At 36.2% G+C, this 19,561-nt stretch overlaps 1 protein-coding gene across 1 annotated transcript in view; it reads right to left on the reverse strand.

The window, feature by feature from the left end:
- Window positions 1–19,561, reverse strand: part of GRIK2 (glutamate ionotropic receptor kainate type subunit 2) — a gene marked incomplete at both ends in the record, with an annotated part of 375,780 nt that overhangs the window by 122,282 nt on the left and 233,937 nt on the right. The window contains one exon of the mRNA XM_084262244.1: window positions 980–1,203. Within this exon, the coding sequence (XP_084118370.1) occupies window positions 980–1,203 (224 nt within the window). The remainder of the gene's footprint in view (window positions 1–979; window positions 1,204–19,561) is intronic.

Raw genomic sequence — 19,561 nt, forward strand, 5'->3', positions numbered from 1 at the left:
AAAGTGATATTACATTATCAAGTCATATATATGATTCTAAAAGTAATTGCTGTAGAAAAAAACAACCCCAACCATATTCAAGGGGTGAAATGTATTTCATTTTAAAAATATTTAAAAGTGACTACTAGAAAAAATCTGCAAAAAACATTACATTTACTTCCCTTGGAATCATTAATTTACTGTTATGAATTTATTTTATTTTTTTCAAAGTAAAAGTTAGAACATGTAAGACTTTCTGTGAGCATTTGGAGTTAGTCCTAATTATTTAACAAGGTAAATATAATATTTTTTGTTCACAAAAGATGTTTTCTTTCTTGTCTGTGTTCAAGAAAACTTTAAATTATGAGCCCTATATATCATATCAAATTATAATTTAACAATTTTTGTATTGAGTTCCTTAAATCAGAAGGCTCAACTAAATATGTTTATAAATATATCCCAGTCTGGGACTTTAAATTATGTAAGTTATCTCAGGGATCTTACCTAGTATAGAATTAAAAGCTAAATATTCTTATACTACTTCTAAGAGACTAATCTACATAAAAGTAACTTTTTTTTTGTAATAGGTAGAGGCCCAATGTGGACATCTAGGACTAACGTGGGCAGCTAAGTACTCTACTTGAGATTAATCACCAGAGTGTCAAATGAAATCAGGCTAAAAATATATGTCAACCCTTGTCTTTCTAAACACAGCACAATTTAGAAAAGACATTTCATAAACTTTCTAGTGTCTATAAATTTGTAAATAAAAGGAGAAAGCTAGCTAGCATACTCAAGACTTAGTGACATAAACTGGAGACCTAGTATGGGAGTGGAAAAAATTAATAGTGAGAACCCTCTTCATTAATTATTCTTCTGTACATCATGAAGTTAAAATATAAGAGTATGAAAGTAAGAAATTTTTTGTGACTTTTGACAATTATTAGTAAGAAAAAGGTGATAACAATTGCCAAAAAAATCACAAAAGTTGACATGTTACCTGGCTATGACAAAGAGCACACAACTGACACCCAAGTAAGCCAGCAGAATATACATCCAGATATCAGGGGAGAGAGGATTCAGGAAGGAGAAGACGCCCGGGTTTGTACCATTGGGCTTGCGGTACAAAATACTTATTCCAAGAGTCATAAAGGGCTTGGAAAAGTCGATGACCTTCTCTCGAACATAGGTAATCGCCAGTGGTGCCACTGCAAGATCAGCTTTCTGTTAACAGAAATACAAAAAGAGAAACAGAACTTAAGTCAGAAGAAACAGGTTGAAACAGTCAATCCGATTAGGCAAAACACAAATTTTACATGAAGGAGGTTTGTTCTTGTACAAGTAGGCTGAAATTTAAAACTCTCTTCTCCCTAGGAAGTACAGGAACAGATTTATCCTACTTCCTGTTTGCTAAACTGACATAGCGGCATTTGAGGAAAATTAAAAGTGCTAGTACAGCTATAGAAACAAGCAAACAAAAAAATAACATCTTTCAGAGAACATGAACATCTGGGTCTAATTCTAAATTTGCACCATCCCTCTCCAATTCATCCTTGGAAATTAACTAAAGAAAGTTCTCTTACTTATATTTCTTCATTGCAGAGAGCGCAGAAGACCGTGGTACTGCACCTCTGGAAACTTGGTTTCTTATTTCTTTTACTTTCAATGAGTGACATTTCGGAATGAAACAATTGCCAAGAGAATTAAATATTTGGGGGATAACATGTATCTAATTAGCCAAAGTGGTTACATGTGGCAATATTACATTTTATGTTGTCATTTAAGCAGCTTTTTGTTTCCTGAGTCAGTAAATAGTTTGCGTATTATTTTAGTTGAGATGCTTAATTTTTGTTATTATAGTGATATACTAATTCAAAAATATTGAAATAGTTACTAAAGCTTGGAAGGAAATCTTGAGACATCAAAATAAAAGCCTCTACTTTTGATCTGTGCCCCCCAATTTGGAATATATGATGGTCCTGTTCTTTAAAAGAAGATATGCATTATTTCCTCTTTAATTATTTTTTTCTAATCTCATCTACTACTTCCCTAAAACTTTGCTGCACTAGAGACAGTTACAACGTATATTCACTTGCATACCATTTTCTTTTAATCTAAGCCTGAAGAGATAGATTTTCTGTAGTATTTGTTGAAGGAAATTATTTATTGTTCATTAACGTTTTGTTAATGTTTTAAGACCAAAATTCACAACTGCCAATAGCCTTCCAAAATATTTATTTTCTCTATCTTGAGGAGCTTCATCTTCTGACAATCTCTAGTGAGTTAGTGTTACACCCTGGGTGAGCTGCTAATTATCTCTCAAACTAGTATCAGGAGTTCTTATGTTTCTCAAAATTCTGCATGTAAATTTTAACCCAAATTAGTTTTAGTTTCTTACTTTACTGCATCAGCTGTAATATCACAATAATATGCAATCCATAAAAATTCAGTTGCTGCGGAATAAAGCCTTGCTGGTCTGATTAATAAATACAAGTTCTGAATAACATTGGCAATGAAGCATGGTTTTGATCAGTAAATCCTTACTAAATTAAATGAACAATGTCAACAGAGTTTAACATTGTAACATAGAAGTACTTTACTAGAGTAGATCTAATGATGTGATAAATGTTCATAAGAACAATAGGTTACAGTAGAACATTGTAGAAGATGAGTAAACAATAAAATAAAGGAACACTGAAATGATATAATATCACATGGGATTCTGAGTGTTACACAGTATGCAAAAAATTACTTTGAATACAAATAAAATATTATTTTATTTTTGATATATTCCAGAAATATTTGGAATAAAATAAGATATTATTTTATTTGAAATAAAATCTCTGGATCTTGGTTTAGAAAAGACATTCTGAAATGGTGTTATTTGCAGTTATGTTACTTGGATAACAGTATTTCATGTAGCTATGCCATTTCTTATCATTACATACCAATATTTACATATAGTTCACAAGGATCACATAGTTTACAGCTTGCCAAGTCTTGTATTTTATAGCATCTCAATCTGAACTTCCCTCTTTCATACGTGTACATGTACACACACGCACAAGAGCTGTTGGCAGATGAAAACGTAGATGCTGTAGATTTCTTGTCAGCATGATTTCCATTAAGTTTTGAATAAATAAAATTATTATATTGACCATTTGCTATCTTTTATGAAATATTGCCATAATAAGTAAAAACTAAATGTAAATTGATAAAATATATTCTATTGTATTATTTGATTTTAAATGCTACTTTTGGATAGTAGCCAGTTATCTGTCAGTTGCAAACTAGTAAGGAGAGTTGCACTTTGTTAGAATTTATTCCCTGTAAAGTAGTAAGTTAAATTCTACAACTGCAGAATATTCTCTCATAATAATGGGGTTATTTAGCCTACGTAAATAGAGCCTGCTCTTCGTTCCAAGACCCTAAGTCAATATGTAAACTTCCCTTGCCACCTCAAATTTTTGGAATTTTGAACCTGAGAGATGAATTTCAATTATCTTCCCTTTGGAGAAAATGTATTCCTAAACTAAACAGAGGAAGGATAATGCCTGGCTTCAACTATTTAAACTCACCTAAACAGGCTCTTGTTGCACAAAGATCTTATGCATTATTCCTGTTCACAGAAGTGCATTTCCCTGTCACTGACTTGAAAAACTAACATCTGTAGTTTGCCTTTAAGCTTGTGATCTGTCCTAAACTGGCTTGTTCATGATGCACCATTATAGAAATTTTTATGCCTTGTGAAAAGCTTTTGGTCTTGACACAAATTCTTCATTTCCTCTTGAACCTAGTAGGACTTTATCAGGGTTTTAATGCTATTTTTATTTTAACTAGCCACTTACATTTTGATATAATATGGTTTTAGTGTTTTTCTATTATCTATCTATTATTGATCATAGAACAGTTCAGGTGGAAAGAGACATCAGGTCTCTAGTCAAATCTCCTGTTCAAAGCGGGGTCATCTGTATGATCAGACCATGTTCCTCTGGGCTTTACCCAGTCAGTTTTGAAAACCTCCAAGGATGGAGATGACACAACAACTCTGTGTAACTTTTTCCATGTTTTCTCTGTCCACATAGTGAAAAAGTTTATACAGACAAGCAGTGGAGCAGGCTGCTTACAGAGGTTAGGCAATTTGCATTATTCAAGGTTTTCAATTTATGCCAGTCATCTCTTGTCTTCCTGCCAGGCACCATGGTGAAGTGCCTGGATGCATTTTCTTAATAACCTATTCACGGGTCCTGGAAAGCTGGTACTAGAAATGGTTACCTTTATTGAATGGAAGTATCGTACCATAAAGTCCGAAACAAGTTTAGACTAGATAGCTGAGTTTAGATCCCATGCCTTCTTACTTGTGGGATCCTGAGTTGTGTAGTTTAAGATTAAATGCTCACAATAGCATATATAAATGTAACATTAGCAGTTGTTACTTTGTTAACATAATAAAGTAACATATGATGACAGTTTCAAAAAAGTACTGTCTCAAGTTACACATTTGTTTCCAACTGTTGAGCTGCTTCTCAGTATTTACTGTTCCGAAAAAAAAGTTGCTGAAAGGCAGGTAGTTTACTCAGATTCCTTTTACTGACATATAATAATGTTTCATAGTTGTTTCATTTCTTCAGACATCCTTATGTCAGCATATCATATATTTTTCTTGAAAAAGTCTTGAACTGTGCTAACTAGTGGTTGTGTAAACAAGACCTCAAATCTCTAAAGGAGGGTCCCTATCTAGTAACCAAGATCGTCTCCCTAGACATCTATATATTAAAAAAAAAAAAAAAGCAAAAATCTAAAGGGTAGTGTTGGTGGGTTCTTTTCCCTTCTTTTTCCTACTATAGAAACAACTAGCTATATGAATTCAGCTAGACACAAACATTTGAAATCCTTCCTAAAATGTTTTTCAAATAGTATGGAACGTATCTTTGATGAACATAGCAGTATCTAGAACTGACTTGTGGTATTGTTTTCAATTTTCTTCTTTGTTGTTATCTGAATGTTTAGTAAAGGAAAAATATTAGCATTAAAACAATCACAAACTCTGTAGTTAGTAAATCTACATTATTTATTTTAATTCAAACTTAGTAACCCTAGGAATTTTTCTAGCTCATTCCCTTTTAGCTATGCCTGCATGGATTAGATTTAACAGCTAAATATGTGTACCCATTTAAAACACTCAAAAAGTTTTTGTCTGTGTTTTATAGGACACTGTTTCATTAAAGTATTATGCACCAACTTTGTTTTAATCAACAGTTATACAAATAGTATGTAAGAGGACTAGAGGCAATGGACCACAAAACTACACTTGGCAGGAAGGTGGGTGACATTAAGGTATAACAATAAGAAAATCTCAGCCATAAATCTCTTCACTGCAGTGGAGTTTTCCACAAAAGGCTCTTCTAATGGTTAGGACAAGATTCGCATACCCACAGAAAAGGCAAACGGCCAAAGACAACATTTACAAGACTGTAGATATTGTGGCTCAAGGCTCAGGAAAGGGAGATTCCTCCCATTAAAAAATTGGAAGTACTGTAAGAGTACTTAAGCTAATTACAATTTACCGTTATCACACTTTTTAAACTTTGTATTCTTGTTCTAGAGATAATTTATAAATATGAATATTACTGGACAACAAGCTGCTTTGTAATTTCCTGAAATAAAACACAGAGGCAACATTGATACCTTGTTTGGAGCTAGCATTTTTATCATTATATATTCCATATTTATTGCAACTCTTTGGAAGTGGGGTTTTTTTGAGTTGTTAACTAGCTATATCACTTACACTTTTAGTTATAGCACTCAGGATAAAAAGAAAATCCCACCCTGTTTGCTTTTGATGTAAATTCTGTTCTCAAATGTTTCTTTTATCAAATTGTTTAGTGAATTAATTTTATCATGTAATCAACTTTCACTTCCGTCAAATTTGACTTGCTCCAACTTTTCTGTGTCACTTTCATTTGCAAATTTTTTCAAGGGAATCAAAATGTTTAATAATGTTTTCACATATCATTTGGGAGTAAATCACTGAAGGATATACTGCCTCTTATGAACACCTACTGACAACCTTTTGAAACCTGTCGTTTCATCAGCTTAATTGATTAATGGGATAAAGTCCATTAAAATGGACAAAATCAGCCTCCTATAAACCCCTTCCCTCTGAAGAATTTTGGTTTAGCTATCACAAGGACTAGACATCATTTTAAAAAGAATCCCCACACTGAAATTTTCAATGAATTATTAAATTCCAGTGTTTTAGGCTTTAATTTATTTTTATTATTATCATTATTATTATAAATAATAACAAAAAGTATTTTTTTGAGAACTCCATAAATGAAATAAAAATGGATGTGTTCTAATATTGTGTATATTCTTAAAAACCTATGTCATGCAATGGTTTACATGTGTCAGAATTATAAAAGAATGGGTAATAGGATATATATTTTATCCCCAAAATACTGTTGCAAATCTAAGGAAGAAAAATCTTAGCTGTGTTTTTATGCACTAGATCCTAATTTAGTTCTCTTCTGCCTACGGTATATGTAAGCTAACTCATTTAAAAAACTTGTTACATTTATTCAAATTCAGTTATATTTATTTAAATTCAGTAAAGCTTATCCAAGCTCTAGGCACTATTAAAATACTGAAGATATCAGGATAAATTATTTAACAATCAGCTTTAATAAAAACAAGACGCAAAACCTAGCAATGAAATCTGTGGTGGCTGAGTTAATTTTTTTCTGATACTTAAAAGACGAAATCTATGAAACACTTAATGTCATTACTGTTATAATTTATTCCTTCTATTATGTGAAGTTCTGCTTCATTCTGGAAGACAAGGATCAACACAGGGGTACAAATACATAATGAACAAGAACACAAATATAAGAAGGAAAAATATTGATCAATATGACAGGCAGGTGTAGACATATTGCTAGCTAATTTCGAGCTCAAGTAGAAAGTGAATAGACAGCTAGGAACATTTATGGATGACACTAAGTTATTCAAAGTAGAAAGACTATAAGAAAATTGTTCTATGTCAACCTGCACCGGAAGTTCAGGACAGCAAATAAAAAGATCTCAGAACCAGAAACAAAGACATCATTCTTCACATTTAGTGTAATTAAGCTGTAAAATCCCTTGCTTTTGGAAATGTGCATGTCAAAACTTTACATGTATTCAAATAATTGAAGAAAATTCATGAATACTATTTTATTCAAAAAGAAAAAAATCTTATTTTACAGTTCAGCAGGACCCTACCCACAGCTGATGATGGGGTAAATATCACTGTACTCTGTTCATCCTCAAATAATTTTCTTGACATTTCTTTTTGGGTATCAGGAAGCCAGGATACTGGGCAAAGTAAATTTTTACTGTCAACAACTAAACATAGATATAGTTTTGTATCAATACATCTTTTACATACCATTACAAAACTATGTTGCAGCATCATACAAGGGAGTATTTTGCATCAATAAAGTTTCAAATTTCAGTAATACCTTCTCAGTTAAACATGTTTCTTCACATATTTTGAAGAGGGAGAACTAGATCATAGAAAATTATAGATTGGTTATGTTTACTTTCAAAAATAGATTTTGCATTATTTTTTACCCCATATTCCATGACAGTGGAGTGTCCTCATAAAAAGAGGAATGTGATACTTCTGATGCAGGGACCCTGCTTGTGTGCAGCAGTGAACAGATCCCAGATGGATTTTACCCCTGCATGCTGTCCACATCCTGTCTGTGGAGAGGCTTCTCCTTCCTCCTATGCCACACTGAGTTTTGTGTGATGAACAGATTCATGTATTTTCTGACACTGGAGTGTCATCACTCTCATACCTATAAAGTTCTCAATGGAATGCATTACTGTGAAGTTCTTCAACAGACAACTAGAAGAACTCTTATGTTCCCAGCCCCTTACCCTTATCGGAAACTTTACTACCCTGGTATCTGCTAGAAGAGTATCTGAAGGGTATCTGCTGCAGGAGAACAAAAGCAATGCAGGAAGTTGCTAGAGTGTAGTGATGATAACTTCTGGACACAAGTGATAAAGTAGCTGACAAGGGAAGATACTCTACTGAACCTGGGATAAATGGTTCCTGGATGTCTTGCCTGCAGTGACCAGGACACTGCAGTTCAGGAGCCTGAAGGGATGCAACATGGAAAAGAAGCAAGATTATAATTTTAGACTTCATGAGAACAGACTTTGGCCTTTCAGTGACCTGCTTGAAAGAATCCCATGGGAGACGATCCTGGAGAGAAGAGCAGACCCTGAAAGCTGGTTGATTTTTCAAGGATGTGGATGACATCTTCCAAGCTCAAAAAACATCAATCTCCACACTCAGGCAGTAGAGATCTGATGGCAGGAGGCCTGCATGAACAAGGACCTCCTGACAAAGCTTAGATGTAAGAAAGAGGTGGAAGCAGGATCAGGTGACTCATATAGTAACACCATCCAGGCATGCAAAGACAGGATCGGGATAGTCAAAACCCATTTGGAGAAGACAAGTCTACTGGGACACCTTATAGTGGCCTTGCAATACCTGAAAGGTGCTTATAAGAAAGCTGGGGAAGAACTGTTCACAAGGGCAAGTAGCAATAGGACAAGGGGTAATGTTTTTAAACTAGAAAAGGGGAGATTTAAGTGGGACATTAGGAAAAAAGTATTCAATATGAGGGCAGTAGATCACTGGAAGAGGTTGCACAAAGAGGTAATGGAGGCCCCATTTCTGGAGATATTCAAGTTCAGGCTTGACAGAGCTCTAAGCAGCCTGATCTAGTGAAGATGAAGGGGGTTGGACTAGATGACCTTTAAAGTTCCCTTCCAACATAACATATTCTATGATTCTATGACATACTGGGATGAATACAGCAAAGGGCTACAGAGATGATTAAAAGATTGGAGTACCTGCATTATGAGGAGACACTGTAGAGATCTGGAGAGCTTAGCCTGAGGAAGGGAAGTCGCAGGGGAATCTGATGAACTAATACGGGAAGGGGGGAGATGAAGTACAGAAGACAGAATCAGACATTGTCACAGATATCCAGTGAAAGAAGAGGTAATGGACAACAAATTGAAATGCAGGCTGCCCTCTCTCTGGCAGTGTCCATGGCCAGGTTGGATGGGGCTATGGGAAACCTGATCTAGTGGGGGGCGTTCCTGCCTATGGCAGGGGGCTGGGACTAGATTATGTTTAAGGTCCCTTCCAACCCACATCATTCTGTGGTTCTGTGGCAGCAAGTTAGATACATGGCAGAATTGAAATATTTTCTCAGTCTCACAAGTCATGGTTGGCACAATGTCGCTCTTTGCTGGTGTGTGGTTCTTGTTTTCTGATCCAGGCACACTTGAGTGACATCTGAAATCATGCTCTCACTATAATCAAAGCTGCTACTGCTCTTTGAGCAAAATTCTATCAGTTTTATGCAGGTGTCTTATAGCAACTTGATTAGAATCATAGAATCATTTAGGTTGGAAAAGCCCTTTAAGAACATCGAGTCCAACCATTAAGCTAACTAACACTGCTAAGTCTACTGCTAAACCATGTCCCTAAGCACCACATCTACACAAATTTTCAATACCTTCAGGGATGGTGACTCAGCCACTTCCCTGGGCAGCCTGTTCCAATTCTTGATAACACTTTTAGTAAAGAAATTATTCCTAATATCCACTGTAATGCTGCTCTGGCACAACCTGAGGCCAGAGAAGAGCAATGACACTGTGCTCCTACAGTGGCTTTTCCTAACTGACCCATTATTACACTGTAACAATAATACAAGTGTAGGTTTTACACTAGTTCTGATTTTACATTTTGAAATGATGAAATAATACAGTAATTGAGTAGTTCTTTTGAGAGCCAAAAGGATCATTTTCAAAGAAACTAAAAAAATATGAGATGGAAGAACCAGACCTGAATGTGGCAAATGACATTTTGAAATAACTCTATTCTTTCTCTATCCAGGCAAACTGAGTTTAAAAACTAATAAAGATAATCCATTATGATGCATTTGAAGAATGACTTGAGGATTTGTATATAACAAGTTTTTGATGCATTTTTGATATGACACATTCTAGAATACATGTAGTATTCTTTACAATAGAAACCACATAACAAAAATATAACAAAACATATCTACGTAAGTCTCAATATGTCCCTTATTTATCCAATATCACGAGTTTAAAAAAAATCTAACAAGCATCTATACTGTTTCAGCTTCTACTGGTATTTTATGAATGCCATGCCCCACACACTCACAAAAAAAAATATATTCATTCTTTAGAAGCACCTATATGCAGTCATTAGTATGCATGTATGTGTGTGTATATGTATTTCTTTCACACTTACATACATTCTCAGAAAGTTCAGTTACTTGTCTTCGGAAGTTATCACACATTACTGGTAATCAGCTTGCATAGGTTGATAAAGTATCAGAATAAAATCAATTGCAGAATAAAATAAACTGTGCAAAATTATTTCAAGCTATTGTCATAAAGTAACATGATTTTCTTCCCAACATTCCTTTGGTGTATTTTGGACTTAAGTAAAGCTGTACTAGCAGTTTCTTTTTTCTTTTTTAACCCTGAATGTTCAACTTCTGTACAACTTTCTTAGAAAGAACTTTATTATCTTTGATGCTGTAAGAATAGCAGATCTGAACTAATGTCTTTCAGTTCCTCAAACAGTACGGGGTGATGTTGTGTTTTGGGCATCATTCCCAGTGACAGATCTCCTGCCAGCACATCATGAAACCATTTTACTGAAATGCTATTCTGCTGAAAACTGACATACTCCAGGATTCCACAGTCCCTCCTCCTTTCCTTCTATCCATACACAATGAGCAAAAGACAAATTGCAGCACAGATCTTGTGAATTTTTTTTTTGACCTTTTAGTGTCATAGAATCATAGAATAGTCTGGGTTGGAAGGGACCCCAAGGATCATAGAGCTCCAACCTCCAGGCATGATCTAAACAAGGTTGCCCAGGGCCCCATCCAACCTGGCCTTCAACACCTCCAGGGATGGGGCAATCTCCCTCTCGCACTTCTCAGTCTCTCCACCTCCTCTTTGAGCTCTGCCCCCATGCTGAGCAGATCTCCCACGGGCTCACACCTCACACAGGTGGAACTGCTCCCACCGTCCCCTGGCAGGAGCAGGCTGAGGCACTCCCAGCAGCCAGAGACTCGCACAGCCACACTCCCGGCCAGGCCCTCCGCCTGGGTCCCTCTGCCTGGCGGAGACCATGGTAATCTGTGGTCTCTGAGACTGCCAGGCGGTGAGATGAGGGACGGAACCTACCTGCCCAGGCGCATGAGCTGCTGCACCAGCAGTGCGCACACACACTGACTTCCCCTCCCCAAGTCTTTTTTGAAGGCGAAGGGCAGCGGTGTTCTCTCTCACGAGAGAACTACCGGGTGCTGCCAGGTGGCTCCAATCTGGCGGGGTTTCCCCTGGCAAGGCAACCTCCTGAACTCCCCAGTGCCTCAAGCCCCGTCGCTTAGCTGTGGCTGTGCCGGCTCTGAGCAGTCGACCTCGTGTGCTGAGTCAGTAAATGACACTAAGGATCCATTTATCTGTGTTGTGCTTCATGAACACAACTTGGGTTGGTTTCCGCAAGTCCCCTGCACATCTTCCAAAATTCTTCTGCTGCCCTTTCCAAATGAGGAAAATTCAAGACTAGGTTAAGGAGGAATATTTCTCATGATCCTGTTCAGTGTGCCACGTTCTGAGCCTTGAGTAGAATTTACGAATTCCTGACCTACCAAGCACACAATTACAAGCCCTCACTTAAAATTGTTACTTCTGGGAGGAGTGAGGTCAAAGTAAGATCTGAGCCAGCAGAGAGGAAAACTGAGGGAAGATCATGAAAGCTGTTACCAATCAACTTCACCTGCAGAGCTGAGCTTACTTCAATCTTTGCGGTAACCGAGGACTGTATACTGAAGTACAGATATTGCAGAAGCGGACCGAATAAACAGATCCACGATAAGCTGTAAAAATAGCTCGCTGAAGATTTGACATGAAAAACAGGATTGCAAATCACTTCCTTGGAGGAAAAGCACATATTTGGAGAGAGAAGTTGTTTCATCAATTTGCTCAGGGTAATTTAATTTCTATTAAATGGGGCCAACCCCAATGACCAACATTTATGAACCAGAAGAGACAGAATAAAAATGTAGACACATGAATTTACCTAATAAAAGGGATAAGTCCCAATGGAAATGAAGTCTACTAACAGAGAATTCTCACTTTCACATATATTTCACTTAAAAATACATCTACATAGAAACAATAATCCCTGTGTTATTTTCTACCGTTCTTCACTATCACTACAGCAAGAAAAGTGATTGTAAAGATCAGATAATGGTATGAGGATATGAAAAATGTAACAGTTTTATGAATGCAGCCCTAGCCCTGGATCCAACCAGTTCCTAATCATTGCTGTAAGATGATGCTTGAGCTAGAGAGTTATCTTTTGGAGTCTCAATTGAAAAACGTCATGCTGTTGCCTTGATGGGCTATGATTCACTTCACTGGCAATGCATTGAAAATTAATTCCAATTTTTCACTGCAATGTTTTTATCTGTCACTGAAACTTAATCATTTTATATAACCAAGTGCATTAGGCAGGCATGTCCAAATAGCTAATAATTATAAATAGGCATTATACAAGATGGACTTTAAACATGCTCTGTGTTAATGCTTATACACTAATTCTTTCACCCAGCCTTTAAAATATTTGGTCCCTAATTCACACTTGATTTGACCTAGTGCTGGTGTTCTTTTGCCAGCAACTTCTCAAAAAATATTTGAAATGATTCCTTATAATTTCCAGAAACTTATGAACCTATGACTGGCCAAGAAGAAAAAAAAAAAAAAGGAGGGGTTGGGGGACAATGGGACACAAGTGGGCCAACGTCCTATTTGTGAATGTGAGTAGCTATCAAAATGGTCCAATCAAGGAATAGAAATTACCAGCTAACAGTTTTACACAGCAAAAAATGCCACTTATCAGGAGAGATCTGGTTACTGAAGTCATTTACCCTACTTCCTGGATTTCATCTATTTTTTAAATAAAATCTTGAGTTATCTAGCAGAATTCTATGATTCTATGATTCTATGAAAAGACAGAGTTGTTCCAAATTGTAAGTTCTTTCTTTGTCAATACATGATAGGATTCATTAAGACTTGCAGAATGAAAAAGAAAAAGCCAGAAATGGTTATTGCCAAACAGCAAAAGAAAAGGTAATTTAGAAGAAAAAGATTCATTAGTAGTAGTTGAAATTGTGAAAATTAGCAATTAGAAAACCATAGTACCCTAACTGTAATAAATATTACTTAGGCATACTGTAGTTAAACAAACAGGACCGTAATATCATAGAATCATAGAATTGTAGGGGTTGGAAGGAACCTCGAGAGATCATTGGGTCCAACCCCCCTGCCAAAGCAGCTCCTTAGGACATATCACTCAGATAGGCGTCCAGATGGGTCTTGAATATCTCCAGTGAAGGAGACTCCACCACCTCCCTGGGCAGCCTGTCCCAGGGCTCTGTCACCCTCACTGTGTAAAAGTTCTTCCACATGTTGGTGTGGAACTTCCTGTGCTCCAACTTGCAGCCATTGCCCCTTGTCCTATCCCCACAAACCACTGAAAAGGGGCTGGCTGATTCCCCCTGCATCCCCTGCTTAAGATAATTATAGACTTTAATTAGGTTCCCCCTTAGTATCTGCTTACCTCTAGTCTCAAGAAATTTCAGATAAACAGCTCCCCAAATACAGAGCATCAGAAATATTCTACAGACCTTACAGCACCTATTGAGAAGTCCCTACTGTGAAAGTCTCCTACCTTTTCTGGTGTCAAATAACCTCAGAATGTTTGTCCACTTTCTCTAGGAAATAGGATGTGATCAGCTCAAAAGACTAATAAATAGTATTTGAAACTATTAAGAATAAGCATTTGAATTATTATTCTCTCAGAAATATTGCTGGGCCTTGCTTTACTAAATGCAGACTGTGTAGAAGTTCTTTGCTCTCCGAAAAATCTCACTCTCAACTGCTCTTTTGTTGAAAACTACATCTTCAGTCTGTCCTGTACTTGAAATCATAACACACCCCTTGCCTGCAATTTAGCAGGGGATTCACATCTGCATTTCTGCTATGCTCCTCACTGAATTAATACATATATTTTACACACCTGACCTAAGATTCTGACATTTTAGATTACTAAATTTCCCTGACATTTTTTCATGGTGTTCTGCAATACATTCTGCTTTACTCTCTTTGAAGTTTATTTTCTGCATAACATTTGCTCTGAGTTTGGACCTGTTTGTACATTTTTCCATGGGGATAACAGCCTTTATTAGAGAGTGACCAAGTAGACACGCAAATTAAGTGTCATCTTTTAAGTGAGTATTGGTTGTTGGTTTGACATAGTAGTAAAGCTGTAGTTGCTAATAATTCTGTCATCATGTAGAAGTCCATAACTTTTTCTTAAAAAAAAAAACAGTAGATGCACAGTACGATATCTATAAGTTATATTGATAAATTCAGACAGAACCTTGAGCAAAAAGAGGGACACAGTTAGTTGCTTGTCAGGGAGACACCTGCTGCTGCTTATTCATCCTGGAACAAATGACTTTGGAAATAAAAGGTCAGAGCACTTGAAGTTATGGATTAATGAATTAGCAATTAGACTGAAAGGCACAAAAAGCACAAGTGATATTTTCTGGCATATTACAAATTATCATAATGAATTATCCTATAGACCCCTGGACAGATTTCACAGAAATGAAATGCTACTTTAATGATGGAAAGAAAGCATGCAAACAGTAATCACTGGAAGATAATATGAATATTTAAAACAATAAATGTATGCATGAAAAATAAATTACAGGCACTTAAAGAAATACGGATATTTCATTGTAATACAGAATATTGGAAGGATTTGAATACTAATTTAAATATTAAATATGTGGATAGTAACTTTGTTTAAAGAGAGAGCTGTGCAGGAAAAATGCCAGCATAACTTAACAAACATAACTAATAATGATTACTGGAAATTCAGAGAAGAATGGTTCAACATAGAACATGAATGCTTAAGCTGCAAGGTAAAAAAATGTATACCAAGAAATAAAAATGAACGCAGAACTTTGAATGGCTAAGCAGATAAATCAAGAAAGAGAGAAATTCCAAACAAACAGCAATATTTAAAACACAGAGAGTGCAGAAAAAAAAGAACTGTGTAACCGTTTTGTAAAGAGTGTAAGTAAAGGTAAAAATAAAATAAAATGTCAAGACTTCTTCAATTTGTTAAGGACTTAACATTAACACTGAAGTATTTCCCTGGAATATAAATTATTTAGATGGTGTTTTGCCTAAAATGTCAGTTTTCAAAAGAAGTTTTCTTTAGCCCTACTTCTAGACCTTAAAACCCTTCCTCTGAAACAGTCCTGAACATTTTCCATCTTCATTTCAAAAATGCAAAGTGTAAAGAACCAACATTAGCAGACTGCTAATACAGACTCAAATGCTGAAAAAGTATCATGATCCAACCCCAGCCATGAAGTCAAGGTTCTCAAAATAGTAGCTGACCAGAATCCAGTACAAAACTGCTCCACTTGCACAGGTTTAGAACAATGAAGATTAATGCATGTCACTAACCACCTGCATGGGGTAAGCACACACTTATTACATAAACAATGGTAACTGATTAGCTGGCCCCTTGACACTGGTGATTTGGTTAGTCTGCAGGACCTTATTGTAATCTATGTAAATTCTGTGTTCTTCAATATCAGGGTCCCTGAGCATTAGCCTGAGGACTTACACACACAGAGTTTAAGAAAAAAACCCTTTGTAATTTTCTGTCCAAATCTCTCCCCTTGGTCAGCAGCAGAGTCTTGAGGCACAAGTATGGGTTTAAGTCCTACTAGAACTCCTGGTGCACTGCTGGGTTTGAGTCTGACAAGAAGGGAAGTGGATTCGAGTCACACTCATGTTCCCTTGACATAAGCCTATAAGACTGGTACATTACCTACCACACTCACATGATCACTCACTCCTTCTTAGTATTCATTAAAGATCTGTGAAACACTTATTTGTGCCACCTTGAATGGCAGTATTTAATTTCTCTCCCATTTTTCCTACATATTTTCATTAGCCTGAATATTCTCTTTGTCATAGGAAATGAAAAATAACTTTTTTGTCTGTGAAACAAACATAACTTCTGTCTGTGTGAAACACAACTTTTTGGTTTGTGTTGATAAGTAATATTATGCATCATGTAAATTGTTCCATGAACAGAAATCATGTATTTTCACCATAAAAAAAAGGAAAAAAATACTCCTTATTAAGCCTATTTTTGAATGTGAAACTACAGTACACGTGAGTTGTTGGGGTATTTGTTTCATTTTTATGATGAATAGATATGATTACTTCTCAAGTAAAAATGTACAAACCCCATGATATTTTATCTAAGAAACAATAAGATTAATTTAAACGAAGACTTGTAAGGTAATTTATATTATGCTGTTAACCCAATAAAAAAAAAATCTCATCCAACTATATAACCAGATTAAGGGCACATTTTATCCAGAAAAGTTAAAAGATATATTTAAAGGTACAGGAAAAACCTTGTTATGAAGGCACTGTTAGTGAAACTACAGTTGCATTTCTTAATGGATAAAAAGGATCTCAGACAGCTGTTTTTCACCTTACAGCTTCTCATGGTAATCCTTATTTTTTTCCAGCTACTAATAAAAAGATGGTAGGTGCCAGGGATAATGAAAATAAATAATTGGAAACCAGCATATTTCAGTGAGACAGCAAATATGTTTACTTGTACAAACAAGGATCAGCATCTGGAAAAGTGATAGAATCATAGAATAACTTAGGTTGAAAGAGAACTTTAACATCACCGAGTACAACCACAGCCTAACCCTACCTAGTCCACCTCTAGACCATGGCCTCAAGGACAACATCTACAGGCCTTTTAAATACCTCCAGGGATGGTGACTCCACCATTTCCCTGGGCAGCCTGCTCCAGTACTTTTCTTTCAGTAAAGAAATTCTTCCTGTTATCTCACCTAAATCTCTCAGGTGCAATTTTAAGCTATTTCCTCTTGTCCTATGGTTTGCGACTGGAGTTCTCTACATTCTCCTCGCAGCTAGTTGTAAAGAGTGCTTTGGTGTCCCCTCCACCTCCCAGCTGCTTGGGCACATTGCTGGCTCATGGTTAACTTGTTGTTAACCAATACCCCTAAATCTCTCTCAGCATGGCTGGCCTCCAGCATCTGATCCCCCAAATCATGTAAAGACAGGGTTGCACCTTCCCAGGTGCAGAAACCAGCACTTGCCCTTGTTAAACTTCGTGCTGTTGGTGTTCGCTCTGCTCAGCTCCCTAATCTCCCCAGGTCCCTTTGTAAGGCTTTGCTACCCTCGACAGAGTGAACAGCTCCTCCCAATTCGGTGTCATCTGCAAATTTACTTAAGACACCCTCTAGTCCTCCTGTAGCGTACTTCAGTATGTTGTAGCATACTTAACTGAGAGTGGAATTTATATACACACATTTACTGACAGTAATTTTTATTTTTTTTAAAGGACAATACTATGGCAAGTACAGTATAAATATAATTTTATAAAGACAGAATGCAGCCTCATAATTGCTTCAAGCAAGACTTAAGTGTGAGCTATCATGAAAAGACAGACACCTGAGCGCTTATTCTAGCCCTTTTCTGCATTGCATTAGAGCTGCTGACATGCTATAAGATACCCCCATGCATCTAGTTGCTGCTCCATCAATAAAAGGGTATCGCATAGTTCTTAGATTTGCCAGCACTATGTGTCTTGGACATCTTAAGGAAGCTTAGTTGTCACCAGACACTTGTGTGTGGGCTACTGGCTTAATCCATAGCAGTGAAGGGCTAATCAATACAGCTGATGGAGTTTTAAAGAGTAATTCAGCTGACCAAGTTGAAGAATAGTGGTTTGCATTCCTGAATGTGTCCACTGTGTAAAAGATACCTTGTATAGCCAACCTGTCCTCAAATGCGCTGCTCAATAGGATTGGATGTCCTCTGCCTCGTCTGTTGCTTTATGCAGATGTGCTTGAGATCATGGAGTATCTAACCTTCACTAGTCCATCTGACACAGCTTTAGAAGGCAAGTCAAGTTTATCTTTGGAGTCTGGTATGATTGTTTGCACTAGGTCTCTTGGCTAAAACAGAAGCCCGTAGACCTAGTGCTCCACCAGACACCTTTTACTAAAACATTCATATAGGCATTTTAATGTTGAATTTAGTCTTTTGCAGCCTGTCTTCCCCTCTGGGGTGCAGCAATACAATCTGTGGGATTGTACTCAAGATTAAATTGATATTGAGAGGTCTGATGTAAGATATCAAATAGGTTCTAAAAATGTAGCTGTTAAAAGGAGTTCATGTAAAAAAATCTGTCCTCTTTGAGAACATCTGCAACTATTAATAACTTGTTTACACTGAGGGTAAAGGTAGGCATTGCCAAAAACTTCCTTTGGCATCTGTTACAAATGAGCTACTCTTGTTTCATAAAACTACCTCATTGTTTATCCTCTCACATTCCATGCTTTTCACAGATAAACCTAGTTTTTTTTTAATGAGTCAAATTAACAAGATTACCATAATGTTAACTATCTCAGCAAATTATTTGATGTGCAGAGAAGACCCTATTATTTAACATGTTAATGGACAGAAGTCAAAGATAGCAATTCTCTGAATAATGAAAATCTTCCAACAATTTCCAGGGCTTAGAGTTATATAATGCTAAACAAAAATCACTGTGCTCAACAAAGCTTTGATTTAAGGGAATACAGAATATCATTTTTTTTCTTAATAATGAAGATAATTTTCAAATTTTAATATAAAATTTATTTGTAAAAGAACCCCAAAACACATCTTTTTAAAAATAGTTCATATTTTGTACTTTGGTTTTCTATAGCTAGTATATTTAAATAAAGAGAAGGCCTTCAAAAAACAAGAAATAGTCAAAACCAACTTAAATAGTTACAATAACAAAATCTTTACTGCCTCAAGAATGCAGAAATATATTTTTTTGACAAGTCAAACTTTAAAGTGTTACTAAATATAATACTGGAATTACATGCATCCAAATTTCCCCCTTTTAAGAGTGCAAATAACAATCTTTGTGAAAAACAGAGAACTAAGCAAACAGTAACTGAATTTCTGGGGGGGAAGTGGGGAGGGTGGTGTTTTGTTTTGGGTTGTTTTTTTTTTTTTACACAATTAAATGTGTGTTGTGCTTTCACAGAAGATGCACACTCCTTTAACAGATGCTGGTGGAATTCTGAAATTCATTCTTTTTCACATAAGAAATGTGAAATGCAGTGCTTAACATGTTATAATGTAATTTAATATACTGTGAGTAGTATCTATTTTAAGGAGCTTAAAAATGATACCAGAAATATGGAGAAGTAAGACTGAGAGAACGGCATGATTTTTTTTTTACTTGTTTATTCAAGTAGGAGAAAATGTAAAATACACATATATTTGTCTGGTATCTCACCACTGACATGACATAGTAGCAGGGGGA

Source organism: Gallinula chloropus (genome assembly GCF_964237585.1).
Source record: "Gallinula chloropus genome assembly, chromosome: 3".
Lineage (NCBI taxonomy): Eukaryota > Metazoa > Chordata > Aves > Gruiformes > Rallidae > Gallinula > Gallinula chloropus.